At 41.1% G+C, this 18,660-nt stretch overlaps 1 protein-coding gene across 3 annotated transcripts in view; it reads left to right on the top strand.

Moving 5' to 3' along the window:
• Positions 1-15,349, top strand: part of FAM114A1 (family with sequence similarity 114 member A1) — a 68,539-nt gene extending 53,190 nt beyond the window's left edge. For all 3 annotated transcript variants that reach the window (XM_072807458.1, XM_072807447.1, XM_072807449.1), the window contains exons 9-14: positions 1,117-1,208; positions 2,915-3,076; positions 4,448-4,587; positions 7,207-7,279; positions 11,534-11,587; positions 13,305-15,349. In XM_072807458.1, coding sequence (XP_072663559.1) covers positions 1,117-1,208; positions 2,915-3,076; positions 4,448-4,587; positions 7,207-7,279; positions 11,534-11,587; positions 13,305-13,406 — 623 coding nt within the window. In that variant the 3' untranslated portion in view covers positions 13,407-15,349. The remainder of the gene's footprint in view (positions 1-1,116; positions 1,209-2,914; positions 3,077-4,447; positions 4,588-7,206; positions 7,280-11,533; positions 11,588-13,304) is intronic.
• Positions 15,350-18,660: the final 3,311 nt, after the last annotated feature.

Below are 18,660 nucleotides of genomic sequence, written 5' to 3'. Positions count from 1 at the left end.
TGTAAAACAGGAAAGAGCACATGCACACAAGTGTTAGATACAGTTTTTCTCACGTGGCTTAGCTTTTGCTGAAGCTACTGCCTTCACCCACTGATGTGAGCCAGAGTGTTTTGAGATCGTGTAATCAGGGCAGATTAATGATGCTTTTATTTCCCCCCAAACTGGTGGTTAACCCATTGTGGAAACAACTCTTTAGCACTTTGAAACTCTAAAAATGGCTTCAACCCATAGATATAAATGAGGAAAAGAAGTAAGATTGTAACTTAAAAATCCCTCTTTCCGGCCCACCAATGACATCAACTTATTTTTATTTGATGACATATTATGCATAACATGATATATGGGGTCTGTATGTTATTCTCTATAATTTATCAACAATTTATTTAATAAATACTCATGTTAGTACCCACTATGTTCCAGGCACTGTGTTAGATGCTCTGGATTCAAGAATAAGCAGAAACAAATACCATGTCCATCCTTAGATAGCTCCCATTCTGGAGGGAAGGCTATTAAGAAATATTATAGGACCAACAGGTGTCCTCGGAAACCTTGTTTCTCCAGAGACACAGTGTAGTTACATCAGATAGTGTATGGCCCATGGAGACTGGTTCTGCTTGCCCAGCACTGGGGCTCTGTGGACATAAAAGGGTGCCCTGGGTATTATTAGGGTTGCAGTGCTCAGCATAGCAATCCTCCAGGGTGTAAATACAGTGTGGTCCAGGTCTTCTAGACCCGAGATACAGCATTCATATGTTCATTCAGTCATTCCTTCAACAAATAGCTGCTGATCACCTATAGCTGTAAATAAGACAGATAAGTCCCCTCCCCATCCTCATGCTGCCTTCAGGCCAGCCTGGGACACCCCAGCTAGAACATCGAGCAACAGGGCTAGGGCAGCCCCTCACACTGCAGCAGCTGCCTGCTTGACTGTCACGCTTGTAAGTGGGCAGCTCCTAAGCTGCCCTCTGCAGCTGGGGTGGGGATGGGGGTTAGGGGGCAGGCCGCTGCAGCCCCCACTTCTACTCTGACTGCAGGCCATCAGGTCAGGTCAGCTGCCACATTTTGAAGGATGAAAAATAAATCATGCTTCTTACTTCTGTCATTTTCTATTTCCAGCCTTAGAAGAAAAGGGAGAAGAATTTGCTAGCAGGCTCACAGAACTTCTCTTTGAATTACATGTTGCAGCCACACCTGACAAACTCAATAAGGTCAGCGCTGTCCAAGTCTGAGTTTTTATTTGTTGGTGTTCTTTTTAAAGGTATTGCTTATAAAATTCAAGTGATCCACCCAAAATGGAAAAACCCCAAACCCCAAATGGCACAGGAGGGGAGGAGAGTCTGAGGTCTGTAATTAAGATCCCAGGAGGCAACATAATGAGGTGTGACAGGAGAGAACGTGCAAGACTGTGCCACAAACCAGGCATTTTAGTTGCAGCCCCCTCGTAATTACTCTGTGACCTTGGACAAGTCACTTCTCCTCGAAGTAGGACTGTATATCAGAGCAGTAGGTATCTTCAGCGCAGGGGAAGGAAGAGGGGTACAGAATCACTGTAAGAGCTTTTTCAGATTCCACCTCCACTCCCTGCCTGGGGTGCCATGTGAGAATACGGCAGAGAGAAGCCCATCGGGCAGGTCAGCCACACGCCCCGTATCCCAGCCCTACCCCTACCCCAATGCTGGTGCCACGTGGTGCCCAAGCACGATCCAGCTGTTGGTCTGGCTGCTTCTAATTGTATGTTCTGCAAGTTAGTATATGGTCTTGCGGTGGAGATTCTTAATAAGGACACTCATTATTAATTACTTAAAACTGTGTATTTTTTTTTCCCTATTCTCTCTCTCTTTTTTCCTCCTCCTCTTTAGCAAGCAGTAGGTGACGCAGGCCCTCACTTATCAAGGTGGGTGAGAAAAGGGCAGGATGAGGCAGTGAGGGGGAGACATGAGTAATTTCTTTATCTCAGATAGAGGTCACTGATTCTGACAGGTCAGTGACTTGAACACAGTGGGAAATTGCCTCATTCATCTCTGTGCAGCACCTGCCCCTGCTCCAGGGCGGAGAGAGAGAGAGCGAGAGAATGTGTGTGTGTGTGTGTGTGTGTGTGTGTGTGTGTGTGTGGTGCCTCCAACATCCCATGGGCCTGTTGATATAGGTGAGCTCTAAGATGAGAAGAAAGTCTAACATAAGCTCAGATACGACTTGCACTTAAGCAAACAGCTTTAAACTCCAAGGATCAAAGCTGGAGGAGTCTGCCCTTTGTAAATTCAGGGAATAACAGAGAAGCTGCTATGCCTGTTCAAGTTAGCCATAATTTTTTCGGCTACAGGTGTCTCCAGCGGCACTTGTGTGAGATTAAACTAGTCACAGAGCAGCTCCAGGTCTTTCCAACAGCCTCTCTCCTCGCCTGACATGACTGGGGAAGAGCAGAGCCATTCTTCATCTTCCCTGCTTGATACATTATTAGGTTCATGATACATTAAGGGCTTCATGAGACATATCAAATGAGGAAATTTGCTTTAGCAATGACCCTGGCTAAATCTCTAACCCATATATATAAAAAAAGTACTGTTATTCTTTTATAGTTGGTCATGAAAAGTGAAAAATATACTATTGCTCTTTCAAGGTGACAGTCATTTTTTATGCCTATCTGTGTAGCATTTTACAGTGCTCCTTAAACAGGTCCTGCAAGGTTCTCTCCATACTTCCTTTCTTTTCTGTCCCCCTTCCTTACTTTAGATTCACCAGAAGGCACCAACATGGTGTTTTTAAGGAGCCTAGGGAAATGCCCCATCGCTTTTTGAATGTACAGAGAACCACTGTGGAAGGTGTAGGGCAACTGGATTCTAGTCTGGGAATTGGAATTTCTTAGTCTCCAAATTTGCATAACAAATGAGTTGCTTTGGTTGGGGGTGCTTCACAGGCCATGAAAAAGGCTCATGACTGGGTGGAAGAAAATCAAGCTACAGTGTCAGTAGATATGATGGAAGAGTCGGAGGAGAACACTAAAGAGGAAGAAAAGGAAGAGAGACCAGAAAATCCCAAAGAAGATAAAAAAGAAGAAACGAAAACTAAGACAGTTGAGGTAAATTTATTGGAGATTAGCCACCTAAAGAGCACTAATATGTTTTTTAAAGATTTTATTTATTTATTCCCGAGAGACACAGAGAGAGGCAGAGACACAGGCAGAGGGAGAAGCAGGCTCCCTATGGGGAGCCCGACGTGGGTCTTGATCCCAGGACCCCGGGATCATGACCAGAGCCAAAGGTAGACGCTCAACCACTGAGCCACCAAGGTGCCCCTAAAGAGTGGTAATATTACTTTAGTTTTGTTAGCTGAATTTCAAGTGAGCAGAAACCATTTCATTTTCGTTTGTACCCTGTTTCAAACAGTATAGAAATATGAGGATTAACGTGATAAACACTAAAATTTCTCAGTGCCAAGACAATTCGGGACTTAGCATAGATATTGTAGTTTTTCTCCAGAGCTTCACGATGATAATTGAAAGGAAAAAAAAAAAGATCTTTAAGAACATAGTTGATTTATCATTAGGATAAAATTCCATCTGATATGCAAATGTGTAACTATAAAATGTCTTTATGCCCCATAAACTAATGAGGTAATTGAAGCTTTTTTCCAAAAAATTTCACGGCCGTAGTTTTTAATCTGTAATTTAATAAATTTATGTGTGCATAATTTATAGCCTGCCTGTGTTCACAAATGAGTTTGCAATAACTTCATCTCTACATTGAATTTCCATTTTAGAGAAAGTAACTTTTTATTTTTTTTCTTTAAGATTTTATTTATGTATTTGTGAGAGAGAGTGAGTGGAGGGAGAGGGATAGAGATTCTGAAGGAGACCCTGCGCTGAGCGTAGAGCCCAATGAGGGGTTCAGTCCCACAACTGTGAGATCATGACCTGAGCCAAAACTAGGAGTCAGATGCTAAACCGACTGAGCCACCCGGTGCCCCATGAAAGTAACTTTTTAAATCCTGTCACTTTAAAGACAAATGGCCATTGAGGTTTATTTATTCGGTTGCCCTTCTGAGCACCTCCCTGTAGTGTGTGCAGAACTGCTCTGAGAAGTAGGGACACAGCTGTAAGGCTTGCATGTCACCTGGGACCTGGAAGCACTGGCATTTGATGGCAGCATTTTTACTTAGAAGAGTCTCAGATACACTCAGTTAATCTTTGGGTAAACTTTTCAGGACATTTTTTTCAAGAATTACATCTTTTTTTTTTTTTTTGACATTATAGGGTTGTTGTTGTTGTTGTTGTTGTTGTTGTTAAGTAAACTCTATCCCCAATGTGGAACTTGAACTCACAACTCAGAGGTCAAGAGTCACATGCTCTACCGACCGAACCAGCCAGGTGCCTTGCGTCACAGGTTTTTTTTCTTTTAAAAAAAGCTTCTGCTCGGTGAATAATTGTCTTACTTGCATTTATCTATTTCAGGAAGTATATATGCTATCCATCGAAAGTCTGGCAGAAGTAACAGCACGCTGTATCGAGCAGCTTCATAAAGTAGCAGAATTGATTCTTCACGGACAAGAAGAGGAAAAACCAGCGCAGGACCAAGCAAGAGTGCTGATAAAGTAAATGTTACTTTTAATTCTTATTTTTCCAGTTTTATGTACACAAGCCATTCAAATGCACACACACACACAAGCACACCCATGCACCCACACACCTGGGGCTACTAAAGATTTAAATTACAAGTTCTGAATTTGCATAATGTTGTTCTGTGGTCATCTTAGGAAATAGAGTCTCTTAGGAGTCATAAGATTCTTAGCTGAATCATGTTAGCAAGAATAATAATAATTAACTAGGATTTATGAAGAGATTTAAGGAAAGACACACTACATCATTCAAAGGTAAGTGTTTATTTTCGTAGATCGAAGTCTTAGAAGCACGGACCTTTAAGGGAAATCGCATTTTTAACGTACTACAAGAATAGAGAAAGAACACCTGGATGCGACTTATACCGCTTTGCGTATTCTGAATTCTGGCAGTGATGGTTGTTGATGTAAGCCAGTTCCCTGTGGATTGCGTGTGTGTGCATATGTGCTGTCATATGTTATATTCTTCAACAAATAGTAGCCATTATTATTAGTTTATCTAGTGAAATAGTCATGTGTATCAGTGTAACCTTATATACATGAAAATAGTTGGTATGAAGCATATATTAAAATAGTTGGTATGGAGCTGAAAAACAAGCTGTTAACTTTACGCGCATGACTGTATGCCGTGGTATAGAAAATTAGCACAGATCCAAGTACCTTCTCGTTACTACACAGACACAGAAGTCAAAATAGAGCCTCCTAAAAATATATGAGTACAGGCACACACATCTCAATACACCCATTTGCTTTGCTAGCTAACTAGTCTTTGCTTATTACTGCATTTGGCCTTGTAGATTGGGGAGCAAATGTTTAGTCAAAGAACCTTCCAAAAAGTCAATGTTAGCATCTTTGTCCTACTGGTAGCACTTCTCCTCACTTGTAAGGATGTCTTACAAGTCTAGATTTCCCTATGTGAAGATGAAAGATATTTTTTTAAAGATTTTATGTATTCATGAGAGACAGAGAGTGAAGCAGAGACACAGACAGAGAGAGAAGCAGGCTCCCTGCAGGGAGCCTGGTGTGAGACTAGATCCCAGGACCCCAGGATCACGACCTGAGCCAAAGGCAGGTGCTCAATCGCTGAGCCACCCAGGCATCCCCAAAATGAAAGGTATTATAAAAACCGTACAATCCTGCACTTAATGGACTTAGGAAGAATATGTACTTACTTCAGTGTATAAAAGGAAGAAGAAAAGGAAAAGAAGGAAAAGTTTAAAGTATTGAGGAAAACACCTAAGTGCTCTTTTATGTATGTGGCACTTGTTTGTAAAGGGAGAATGTTAAGAAGTCTCTAAGCATGTATATAGCAGGACCTTACTCTTAGCACCTCTGATTTCCAGTCCAGATTGTCTCAACCTTACCAAGTTGCCACGAGCAAAAGGTAACAAGACCTCACATTTGTCTGTATAATAAGTGCCTTTCCACCCACCTGCCCAAGGACATAGACAAAAATGGCTCTGGGCTATCCCTGGACCTTACTCCTGACTCTTTCTACAGCTAAGTTTTAGGTGCATGATTGGATGGATGGATGGAATGGTGGACAGATAGAACTCAATAAATCTAAATACATAACTTAGAACCCGTATTTATCAAAAGAAAGCTTACTTCTACTGATTTTACTAGATCTTTTTCTTGATTAGGAGTTACTGTTTTTCTAGTAGCATTTTAACCACTATTCATAAAAGTCATATATACTAACTATAAAAGAAAACAATACATTGTTACATTAACTGGGTTGTTTTTGGTTTTTGTCATCACCTGTGATGTCATAACAGACACTGCTTTGTTAAATATTTGTACCGGTCTTGCATTCTTTTCTTGGGGTAAAGTCCTACAAGTCAAATGGCTAGAATAAACTTGAAGTTTTGATTTAAGTCTTCAAACAGATTTTACAGGATCTTTATTACGAGGCATCTAATAAAAACATAATCAAGAAATCAAGAGACATCTGAGTTTAAATCCCAGCTCTGTCCCAGGGTGTCCTAAGCAAGTTACTTAACCTTCTTAAGGTGCCTGGATGGTTCAGTCAGTAAACATGTGGCTCTATCTCATGGTCATGAGTTCAAGCCCCATGTTGGGTGTGGGGCCTACTTAAAAAAAAAAAAAAGTTACATAACTTTCTTAAATGCCAGTTTTATCATCTATAAAATGGAGATATTAATGTAATCCATAAAGTCACTATGAGGATTATATATGATTGTGCATATAAAAGTACTTAACATAGTACCCCAGTGAATGCTCCTTATTATTTCAAAATGACCAAAAGCTAGAGAAAAGCTACTTGGCAAGAGGCTTATACCTCTAAATGTATGGAGCTCAAGGCTCAAATTTTCCTGCATACACTTTTGATTCTAAAAGGAAGTAGGGTGAATTAGGTGATTATTCGTTAATTATACATGCCGAGAAAACAAGGATTCAATTCAACTGTGATTGTGAATCTTGGAAGATTGTTGAGGAACACATTTCTACAGAGCATCCTAAAACTTGTGTGTGTTCTTTTAAATGGAATATGGTATCAATATCAGTAATTGTCTTGATGGTTCAATTATTTGATCTGATGGAAAATTCCCAACCCCTTTTTTTTCCTTTCAGATTAACTACTGCGATGTGTAAAGAAGTGGCCTCCTTATCAAAGAAGTTTATGAATTCTTTAACCACTGTTGGGGTAAGTTTATAATACTGATTCTTTTATGGAAGATGGGTCTGTGAGGAACTGTGAGGAGCAGGGCAGGATGCAATGCCTTCTTTGATGGCTCCATAAACAGAAGCTGTGCCATGATGTCCACTAAAAGCAGGCCAGGAGCTTTGTGTCAGGATGGACAGCCGAGGGTTCTAGTTCTGACACTGCCATCTCTGACTTACAAGATATTAGGTGGGTTTTGGAACATTTCTGGGCCTCATTTTATTTGTTTAAAAAGAAGTAAAGGATACCTGGGTGGCTCAGCCAGTTAAGCGTCTGCCTTCAGGGCAGGTGGTGATCCCAGGGTCCTGGGATTGAGCCCTGCCCTCTGGCTCCCTGCTCAGCAGAGGAATCTGCTTCTCCCTCCCCCTCAGCTCTTTACCCCTTTTCTCCCCCACAAAAATAAATAAATAAAATCTTTTACAAAATATTGAATAAGTGATTTTAAAAAGTCAAATAGAAGTTCCTTTCGTTACTTAATATCTGTGATACATAATTCAAGAATCCCTATTAAAATAATTTTGAATATTCACATTCACTATTGCCCTCAGAGCCTGTCCTGTGGGCTCCCCGAGGTGAGAGGTTTCTTTCCTTGATTATTACACTTCAGCTTTAACGAAAAGAAAAAAATTTACCAATTAGCGTAAGCGGCTCTCTTCTCAAGGGAACAACTTTGAAAGGTTTCGCGTTGGTTTGGAGGTGTGACTTCTGATTATTATTTTCTTCAGAAACCAGTCACAGTTTCTTCAGAAAGTCCCCTTTAGTGGGATCGGGAAGACAAGTGGAAAATATTCCTTTTTAACCTTTCTACTTTTTCTTTTAAGGCCCTCAATGCAAGGGCAGGTAGAGATGATCCTTGCCATGAGGAACAGCAGGTTTTATTTCCTGTTTGAGTTCTGGCCTTTGGGGGTTGCGAATGTGTTAGTTTGCTGGGGCTGCCATGACAGGTCTCATGAACTGGCAGCAGAAACAGAAACTTCTAGAGGCTGGAAGTCTGAAGTCAGGGCATGGGCAGGCCAACACTCTCCCAAGGAGCCTCTAGAGGAGGATCATTTCTCGCCTCTTCTGGCCACTGGAGCTCCAGGCATTCTTTGGCTCGTGGCAGCCTAACTGTAATCTCTTTATCTGTCTTCACATCATCCTCCCTCTAGGCCTATGTGTGTCCATATTTCTCTTCTGAGGACACCATTTGTATTGGATTCAGGTCTGACCAGTGTGACCTCATCTTATAATCACATGTGCAATGACTGACCCTATCTCCAAGTAAGGTCACATTCTGGTGTCATGGAGGTGAGAACTGCAGTGTATCTCTCTGGGATGACACCATTCAGCCCATAATCTATGGAGAAATCTATGTAATCTATGCAGAAAAGGGACTTTACTAAAGGCAGTGGAGGAATGGGAGAAGCTGTGGGACCCAGCACCAGAATACATATACCCTCTCTCGCCAAAGTGTTACCGTTAATGTGACTCAGTTGTAGCAGTTCCCGGACCCCATGTCTTTCCATTCAGATTCTGGGTTCCTGGGTGAGAAGGTTGAAAGGCTCATCAGTGTGGGTCACCTGTAGTGACTTGGGGACAGGATCATATCATACAGACCTACCTGACTGTGAGGCTGCACTTCCCCCGCCCCCACTCGCTAAGGGCAGTTCTCAAAAGAAGTGGAAATGATTGCAGACCTGCCTGTCAGCAGATAAGCGACTCAATTAATTAGGGATGAACTACATACCACTTACTCATTCTGTTGTCAAGGAATCTAGTTTGCTTCTCCTATTTTGTAAAGCATGAGCTTTCATACTTGTATAATTTGGGGGCTTCAGCAATAAGAGCTTCACTATATGTAGGCAGAGTGAAGGGGGAGATAGAAGTTCATTGATATGATAGGCTTGATAAAATACATTTATGTGCTCAGTGTTGTCTGGGTAACCCACCCCTGTGGACTTTGGTGTAACTGCCAGGTTTACAGAGAGGTGTGAGATTTTAATCAGGATGAGACAGCCTCAGCCACCCAGCTGCCCAAGGCTCTCTGGACCCTCTTCTCATTCTTTCCCCAGTTCACTAGGTGGGAAACTGAGACCTAGAGGGGCGACCGACTCCCCCAGGCCTCTCCATTGATCTCTCACCTCCCAGGCAGCTGCCCAGAAGACAGATGGCCAACTTTTTGTTTCTCTACAGCTATCTAGTGATGAGGATGTGTGTGTGTCATATGTTATATATGATTCATGTTGAACATTCATTTATTTATATTCATGGGTAATATTCACAGTATTGCTTCCCATTTCTTTTGACATATTGTCTTCTGGCGCAGTGCTTCTCAAATCTCAATGTGAAGGCACATCTCCTGGAGACCTTGTTAAAGGCAGGTTCTGAGTCTGTAGGCTGGAGATGAGGACTGAGATTCTGTATATCTAATAAGCTCCCAGATGAGAACAATGTTCCTGATCCACGGTGTACATTCTGAGTAGCAAGGTTCTAGCAATTGGGTGTACACTTGGACTTACACTTGCGTACACACATATATATTGTGTGCAAATGTTTGTGTACACAAAATCCAAAAGACACAAGTTACCACGTTGGAGAAAAAAAGAGCTAAAGCTGAACAGAGTTTACTGAAATGCCGTCCCATCACAACAATACCCCTGATCCTGTGCTAGGATGAATCATTTATGTTGAGTTGCTGTTCTCTAAAACAGCCATTATTCATAACTTGAAGTTAATGAGTGCATATTACTCTCCAGACTCCATTTAAATTGCTTGCACATCTCATTGATTCTGAAAACCAATGTCATTTTATTGCCCTCATATTGATTATATTTTAGAGGTTTTTTGATAATCAAATAAACATGAAAGCAAATACCATAATGGATTTTCTGGTTAGTTACTAAAATGACTGGGTTTTTAAAGAGTTTTTCCCCAAGACTCCATTATGGTTTCCCTCATAAGACATTACTCTGCCCTCAGTAGAGTGGTGTCATTGAAAGTGTGCCGCTCGGGAAAGATGTATTTCATCTATATACTTCTGTTTACCATAAAGTCTTCTGGGTACAGTAAAGAAAACCAGCCCATTAAACTTGCCCTCTCTCTTTCCAGTCCCTTTAATTATTTATTGTCTAAGAGTAAAGTGAACACTTGGAGAAGAGTGTTGATTGATAGACTAGTAGTGGAAATAATAATAATGATACTAACACTAACTCTCACTTTTTGAAGACCTACTTAATATCAGGCTCTGTATTTCTGTGCTTTATGTATATTCATGTGTTACAAACTGGAATCTGCAGATCTGACTATAAGTTCTATTTAAGAATGTGTTGATTTGGGGACACCTGGTTGATTCATTTGGTTAGGCATCAGACTCTTGATTTCGGCTCAGGTCATGATCTCAGGGTCCTGGGATTAAGCCCTACACTGGCTCTGCACTCAGCAGGGAGTCAGTTTGAGGATTTTCTTTCTCCCACTCCCTCTGCCCCTCCCTGCCCCTGGCATGCAAGAGAAAGCACATGCTTCTCTCCCTCTGTCTCTAAAATAAATAATTAAATCTTTAAAAAAGAATTTAAAAAGGTCTTTTAAAAAAAGACTGTGTTATTTCTGCTGCTAATCTAGAAGACATGCCCTATAACCAAGTACCTATATTTGCATTTAAAACAAGAAAGAAAATAAGGCTACTGACCAGGGCTGGGTCTAACTAGGGTGGGCAAGTAAGGGACTTAACTCACCCACAAAATTTAAGAGTTTACGCTGCTCCCAGGCTCCCCAAAAAGACAAAGAAACATCAGTCATCTAGATAGATATTTTAATGTAAAAATTTTAAAAATGAAAATGAACGCAAAAAGATCACGATGAACAAAACATCAACATTTCAAGTAGAGACAGGACTCAATCCTGTACTTGTACAACTCAGCCTCACACTCCCCCGCCCCCATAATCCCAGACATGCTACAAGCTGTCAATAGTTAAAAACGTCTGTGTTTAAATGTCTAGCTGTGTGACCTTAAACAAGTTACTCCACCTTCCTGATTCCTAGTTTCTCATCTTTAAATTAAGGTTATCATGGTACCTACCTACCAGGATTGCTGTCAAAATTAAATAAGACTATATAGAAGAAGCACCAAATGTGAAACCTGGTCTATAATAAACACTCCACTCCTCTCCCTCCTCTTTCAAAGCCAGCATGACATTTTATGTGACAAGCCTTATAGTATGAGCACCTAATCAGTCAATCTCATCCTTTTGATTCCACAGAGCAACAAGAAGGCTGAGGTCCTTAACCCCATGATCAACAGTGTATTGTTAGAGGTAAGTAGCCCCCAAGGGAGAAAGTGCTTCTGAATCAAAGCAAATCTTAGAGCTACTTTTTTTTTTTTTTTGTATCTTTCCCAGGCAGCAAGTGTTGTTGCAATTCTAAATCTTATCATCAACAGTGTTTTTTGAGTACAGTTGTATAGCCCAACCAGCTGTAAACCCTTGCGTGAAGCAACAATACCTAATTTTCAAGAATCCCTGATTATAAAGAGAAATGCTAAGCTTGCACGTTATTTCTGTTGCTGTTTCCTCCGGCAGAAGCACATTTCTGCTGCCAAGTTTGACACCAGATTTAACACTGTGATTATTGGCTGCAATGAGGGATTCTTGCTCCGTGGTGATTTTTGTAAAAATGGGTGCTTCTCTCCATTCCCGATAACCTTTGGTTCTGCTGGGTCTAAGTTTAGGACTAGCAATGGTGACAAGCTGTCTGTTTAGCCTCAGCCAGGTCAATGACCAGAGGCTCTGTCCTCAGAGACCACTCACTCTCTGGCCTGCTAGCTCACCAGGACTCTGTAACACTGCTTGAAGCCTCCCCCTATTGCTGTGATTTTGCCAGAAGCAGGGCCATAAGAGAGAAGAAAATAAGCCTGAGAGGCTTCATTCTTGCTGTGTTCTATCTGTGGCCAGTGGAGGAAAACTTTCCATGGGGGGCCTAACTATAAGGAACTGGCACATCTGTAGCCCCGGGGCATGCAGCTGAAGCCACAGGTTAAGTTTTGAACATGGGCAACACATCCACCGTAGTTTTTTGCTGTCTAAAGTAGCTGCTGAGTGCAGGGTTTGGAAATTTTACCAAATTCATTCATATATATATGTTTGTGGGAAATTTGCCTTGCTGTTACGGAAAACTATGAAGGTACGAAAGTAACACAGTGTTGGCATCAAGGGTTACTGTTTAGGACACAGCCGCACGGTGGGATGAAGTCACCTGGAAGGGGTGAGGAGCAGTAGGGGTAAGGTCTGGAGGCCACAGCTACAAAGAAAGCCAGGTAGTCAGGACAGAACGTGGAATAAGAAAATGTCTCCCTGGCCACCCAGGAGGCATCAGCAGATTAATTTACTATGTCAGTCATGAAGAATATGAGGTCAAATGTTTATTCATTTCCCCAGGATGGGGGGGTTCTTATGATTTAGTGACCTGAACATCAAATGGCCTCTCTGCCCACTGTTCTCTCTGCCCGAGAACACAAATGGCAACATCAAATATCCAAACCAAGTAGAGGGTAGCAACACGTGTGCACAGGAGGATGACAGCACCCAAGGATTTGCCACGGATAACTGCACAATGAATGATACCTCCAGTTACCTTTATGTGGCGCATTCTTGTTTACTCATCTCTAGGCTGGGACACACTAGAGTTGCCTTCACCCTGGGCTTGCATGTTATTTCAGGACAGTGGGTTTGGTCTGGGAGAAGGATGGGGAAGACCAGACCTATTGGGTCATGAAAATACGCCTATCGATGTGGCCCCTGTGTCTATGGGAAGGACTTGCCTCGTGTTGAGTGCATTCTTCCCCTCGTTAATATAGATAATTAAGAGCTAAGTGCAATCAGTCCATCCAAAGGAGCGGGTTTACATTTGGTTTAAGCACCAGCATTAAGGGCGAGATGTTGTGAAGTTTGAAGAGAGGGGCCGTTATCAAATTGGAAGAACTGTCAAGACTGACCTGTGAAACAACCCTTCAACCACCTTTCTCCCTCTCCCCAGGGCTGCAACAGCACCACGTACATACAGGACGCCTTCCAGCTGCTGCTGCCTGTCCTGCAGGTGTCACACATCCAGACCAGTTGTTCAGAAGCACAGCCGTAACCTGGCCTAGACTCCGTCTAGTTAAAAAAGCAGGCAGGTCACAGTGCTTTGATACATACCATTTCAGGGGATGTTTTCGACACCTCTGGCCCCACACGCCCCATTGAGGACTCTACACGCAATTTTTGCACGGACAGTATGAAGAATGCAATAGAGGGAATATCATTTCTCTTAATGTATATGGCGGTTTTCACAAATAATTGTGTTTTCTTTATATTAATTTAAATGTACATGGCTTTATCTTAATAATTTCCTTTGATTTGGAGTTCGGTCGCCAGTATTCATTTCCATTTTCCTGGTCAAGCATGCTATGTTTTGAAATTCGTGAGCAGATCTTAGACTTTTTTTTTAATCCTTTAAATACCCGCCTCTCAATTTCCCATTCTGATAGTATTATTTTAAATCAATTATACTGAACCTAGTTTTGTCACATAAATATCATAGGCAAAGATAACACTACTTATAGATATTACCTATTATGGTAAAAGAAAAACAGTAAGTATCTCTTTATACTAACTCATTCTGAAAACAAGCTTTCTTTGAGCTCCTACTGTGTGCTCATAATAGAGGATCATGATCTCAACCCAGTAGAGACAAACACTGTAAGTATCTCTACACCGAACCTGGGGCTCAGACTTACAACTCTGAGATCAAGAGTTGCATGCTCTACAGACTGAGCCAGCCAGGGACCTCTAGATAGATGCTCTAAAAGAGGGTTTTTAATAATTCTTAAAATGCTTAAAAATACTAATGTATATTCTAAACCTTAAAAAAATTTGAAGAACAAAGTAAACTAGTGGTTTTTTTTTTTTTAATGTTCTTTCAGCGTATTATTGAATTTTTCCACATTGCCTTGACTTTTTGATCCCAAACTTTAGATTTGGGGTGAAAATATATCTGAAAAAAGGGGTACTAAAGAGTATTCCATTTAAACTTGACTTTTTATGAGCATAAGTGCATGATAGCATAATTACAAAGCTTGGAAATATCCAAATAGAAAATTAAAGAGATTTCAACACAGGAGACCCTTAGACTGCATTTTTTAAATCTGAGGCAAGATATTCTATAAATACACAGATCACACTCACCAATGGTAAATACCATCATTGTTTCTAAAGGGCAGAAAATACCAATGCATGGACTGACTGACTGGTGTATTGATCCATGAAAGGCTGCCCAGAAGACCCTGCAGCCAGGGGAGGCATTGACTGTCAGTGGCCACTTCTCCTGAGCTCCCTAAGTTCATTGCCAGTGGGGGTTCATATACTCCTCCTATTTCAGAGCCCCATCAGCAACCCTACAGGAATCAATCATCACAAGATGTTTTGCTCCATGGCTCTCTCCAAGGCAGAGGAAGCTTGTACTCTTAGAAGGGTAAAAATCCTTCATTCACATTTGCTTTAATTCTCCTGATGGAGTGGACAGCCTTTTTCCCATATAGGCAAGGTGGGACTATTTTAATATTTTCCTGTGTCTTATTAGCATTTTATTTGTCTGCATTTGTTTGTGTATCTCCTGAACCAGCCAAATAGAAAACATAAAAACAATTATTTACAATTTGGAAAAGAATTCTCTGAGGAATCAATTAAAGATTCTTTCTTCCCCCCTCTTGCTTCCTGATTGCCTGAAATGTTTCTGATAGTAAGTCGAGAGAACAATTAACTAATGAAAATGTTGATTTTACCTCTGTAAATTTTGGACGTAACGTGTATAGAGCAGACGAAAGAACTTAGATTTACAGTTTCTTCACATGAGATTTTTTAGCATCAGACGAATTTATAGATGTTAACTGGAAATGTAATAGGACCAAGTAGTTTCAAAGGAGCTAGAATCCCAGAAATAGACTTTAAGCCCAACTGCACCCATTTAGTTTATAGCAACATTTTAAATCACAAAATGAAACAGGAATCTGCAGAATAAAAGAGATAATTATCCTTTAAAAACGTAGTTGACATTATTTACATTGCACTTACATATCTTTCAATGATAGAATATCAAAGGTTGCCAGGTAGAAACATAGGCTGAGAGCTGATTCCAGGGGCCTTCCTCAATGGTCTATGAATTACATTATTTAAGAGAGAATAATCACTTAAAATATATCCACCCTCCAGGACTGCTCTTTCAAGAATGCTGTTTCTCATCATCACTTTTAAATAATTGCTTCTTTGCTTTGCTTTAAAACCTAGCAAAGTGCGGGATCCAGGTCTGGGCAAACGTCAATCAGTTTCTGAATGAATGATTTAGCAGGCTTACTTGGGATGTTTTGTATCCCTTCAATAATCCTTTACATAAATTGGGTTCATTTCACTCTATGCAATTACCCTGAACAAGTGTACCAGCTTTTTCTCTTACATCAAGTGCAAAATAAGTTCTAGTCTAAATAATGAATGTAGTCCTATGCCTGTGCCTTATTAAATATAAAAACATCAAAAGCATATTTCCAATTCAAAGCAAAATGCATCCAAGAAAAATTGCTTTGGGGTATTGATACATACAGCTCTAAAGGGTAAAATTGAGTCCCAAATCTTAAAGCAGAGGCCTAGGCTTAAATATTCTATCCCACCGAGAACAGAATTCCATCTTCTCTCTGGGTCTCACACTGGGCTGCACATCAAGCTCATGATTAAATGAATAGTGGGATGAGCTGAGGTGGTGGCAGGAGTGGGGGTGGGGGTGCAGGATGCAGGAGCCTCAGCAACACCAGCTAAGGAGCCATGGACCTCTGGCAGCAGGGCTCCAAGGGGCTGGAGAAGCGCTGGCCTCGGGTGGGCTAAAGGAAAGTGCTAACTATAGGGTGGAAGTCTGAACACAGAAATGAGAGCATTTCCTGTGCTTTGTAGAAATCAGCTGACCCAGGAGCTCACCTGTCTGGAAAGTCACCTTCTGCGTAGACTGGCCATGCTGCACTTAAATCAGAAATGAAAACAGGCAGATTTCAATCAAAGCCATCCCAGAGGTCTAGGAATAATGGCTTAGAGAAGTAATTTAGCAAAAAAGTAAAATAAACAGATTTCTCTCCTTAAAAAATATACATATATAGAGAGAAAGATGATAGATAGACAGACAGATGATAAAGTATATGCTGAACAGATGGTGAGGATCATAATACATGTTTTCAATCCATGTTTCATTTTATAAGAGCAGTTATTCTTCTGCATCAAGCTAATTTTTGTAATGTAAAAATTGCCCTTTGATCTTCCTCTGAAGCATGCCCCACATTCTGAAAACTCAGATCCAGGCTTCAACTCGGTTTCTTAAATTATTGTGTTTGTGAAGACACATCAGAAGAGATCATACCGAAAATCCGTTTTAGAGCTGCAGCTTTTCCTTGTTTTTACAGTTGATTAGAATTCAAAAAGCTAGAGGAGTGGGTTCAGACCAGCCACCCTTCTTTCACATTAAAGAAGAAAAAATCATGTGGCTCACCATGTGTTTTATTTTTCTAGATCTCTTATGACTTATTCGGGTTGGTTCTCATTTTCTGTATGTTCACCCATAATAGATGCTCTGCTGCAATATCCACTATTAAACAAATGTGAGGAAAGATGTCATTCTGTTGTTTTGTTTTGTTTTGCTTAGATCTGAAGGTAACCTGAGTTATCCTGCCCTTTGAGCATCTTACCATTAGCGATGATTAAGCTATTACAACCCAATGGTAAGAAATGTATTGGTGGTGGTCCTGATATTTCTGGCATCTGGGTTCATTCATCATCGACTGGGCATAGAAGATGATTACAGTTAGAATTTTGTGTTGGGATTGAAGCCACATTTACCTTTGTGTGGATCAGAGAATATTTTCCTCTGCATGAGCTGTCAACCAGAAAGCAATGGGATTATGTCTGCCTGTGGTCACTGCTGACTCACTTGACAGGCCTGTCTCTCCTATTGGTCTCAGGGGACTTCTATACTTCAAAAGAATAATATGTACATTTTTATATGCCTTTCCTGACTACAGAATTTAGGGTGCTTCCGAGATGATCTATCTCCCTGCCCTGGGTTTCACCACTGGGCTTCTAGAGCTGTCATTTGGAGCAAAAAGCCCGCGTTGAAGCCAAGGCCAGATGGATGGAACCTTGGCAAAAAGCAAAGCTAAGCCTCTGCCTTTGAGCCTCTGCCATCTTTATCCTTTTTCTCTCTCAGGATTTTTTTCCTTTTTTTTGACAGTAAGTGCCTCCTTCCCGGGATCAGCTTGTACAGTCCTGCTTCTGTGTTCCGCATCACTCCTTCCCCTTTCTTTAAGATTATATGACCCTTTCCCTGTTGATCTCATCAGAAAACAATCCATCCAAAAGATTTCAATAATAATAATAATTAATACGTGTTTACTATGTGCCGGACACCGGGCTGAGTGTTTTATAAGCATTGTCCCATCTCATCTCCGTAATTACTCTATTGGATAATTATTATTACAATCTCCACTGCCCAAATGAGAACACCGAGACCCAGAGAAATTATATAATTCATCCAACATTACACAACTAGTAAAACAGAGCCAGGATTCAAACCCAGGGCAGTTTGACCAGACAAGCTAGCATTTTAACGCACCATACACACAGCCTCCAAACAAAAAGAAACGTAATGCTATTTTTAGAGACATCTGAACCTTATATGTTTAGCTCTCTTTTACACCATGAGGTGGATTTGTAGCTGAAAGACTCTGTTGTCAGCTTTGGTTGTTTCCATGCAACTGAGAACAAACTGGGGACTAAAGAGACACAAAATGAAGCCATGCAAGGTCACCCCTGGATTATTCTCACTCCAGGCTGGCCACAACACTGCTTCACAGACATTTATGTCAAGCAGCTTCCTGGCCATCAACACAGCATCCTGTCTCACGGGTGCCTTTGAAATGCCTAAAATGGCTTCATTTCCTTCTCCTCACCAACCCCCTTCCCAGGTGCCAGGGAAACCCATTTGTAAATCACCACCTTCCTGAAAATCCTTAACCCTCTCCTGCCTGCCTGGAGCACCAGGATGTTTTCATGTTGTCTTGAAGATTATCGGTTTATCTAGGCAGCCGTTTAGCTGGATCTTCAGTACCAGGTGCTGTGAGATCCTCATAAATGTTTTAAAGATGTGCTACATCATACCTTCTTGTCTTGGCCTTGGTGCTGTTCCCTAGGAAGCCCAAGAAATGATGGTGGTGGTAGTGGTGGTGGTGGCGGCGGCATTCTTAGTTATTGAGTACTTACTATGTTCCAGACTCTTTATCTCCAGGATCTCATTTAATCCCCAATGTCAATTTTATAAGATA

This window comes from Canis lupus, chromosome 2, assembly GCF_048164855.1.
Source record: "Canis lupus baileyi chromosome 2, mCanLup2.hap1, whole genome shotgun sequence".
In the NCBI taxonomy this organism is placed as follows: Eukaryota; Metazoa; Chordata; class Mammalia; order Carnivora; family Canidae; genus Canis; species Canis lupus.
This window is presented reverse-complemented; position numbering and strand designations above follow the sequence as displayed.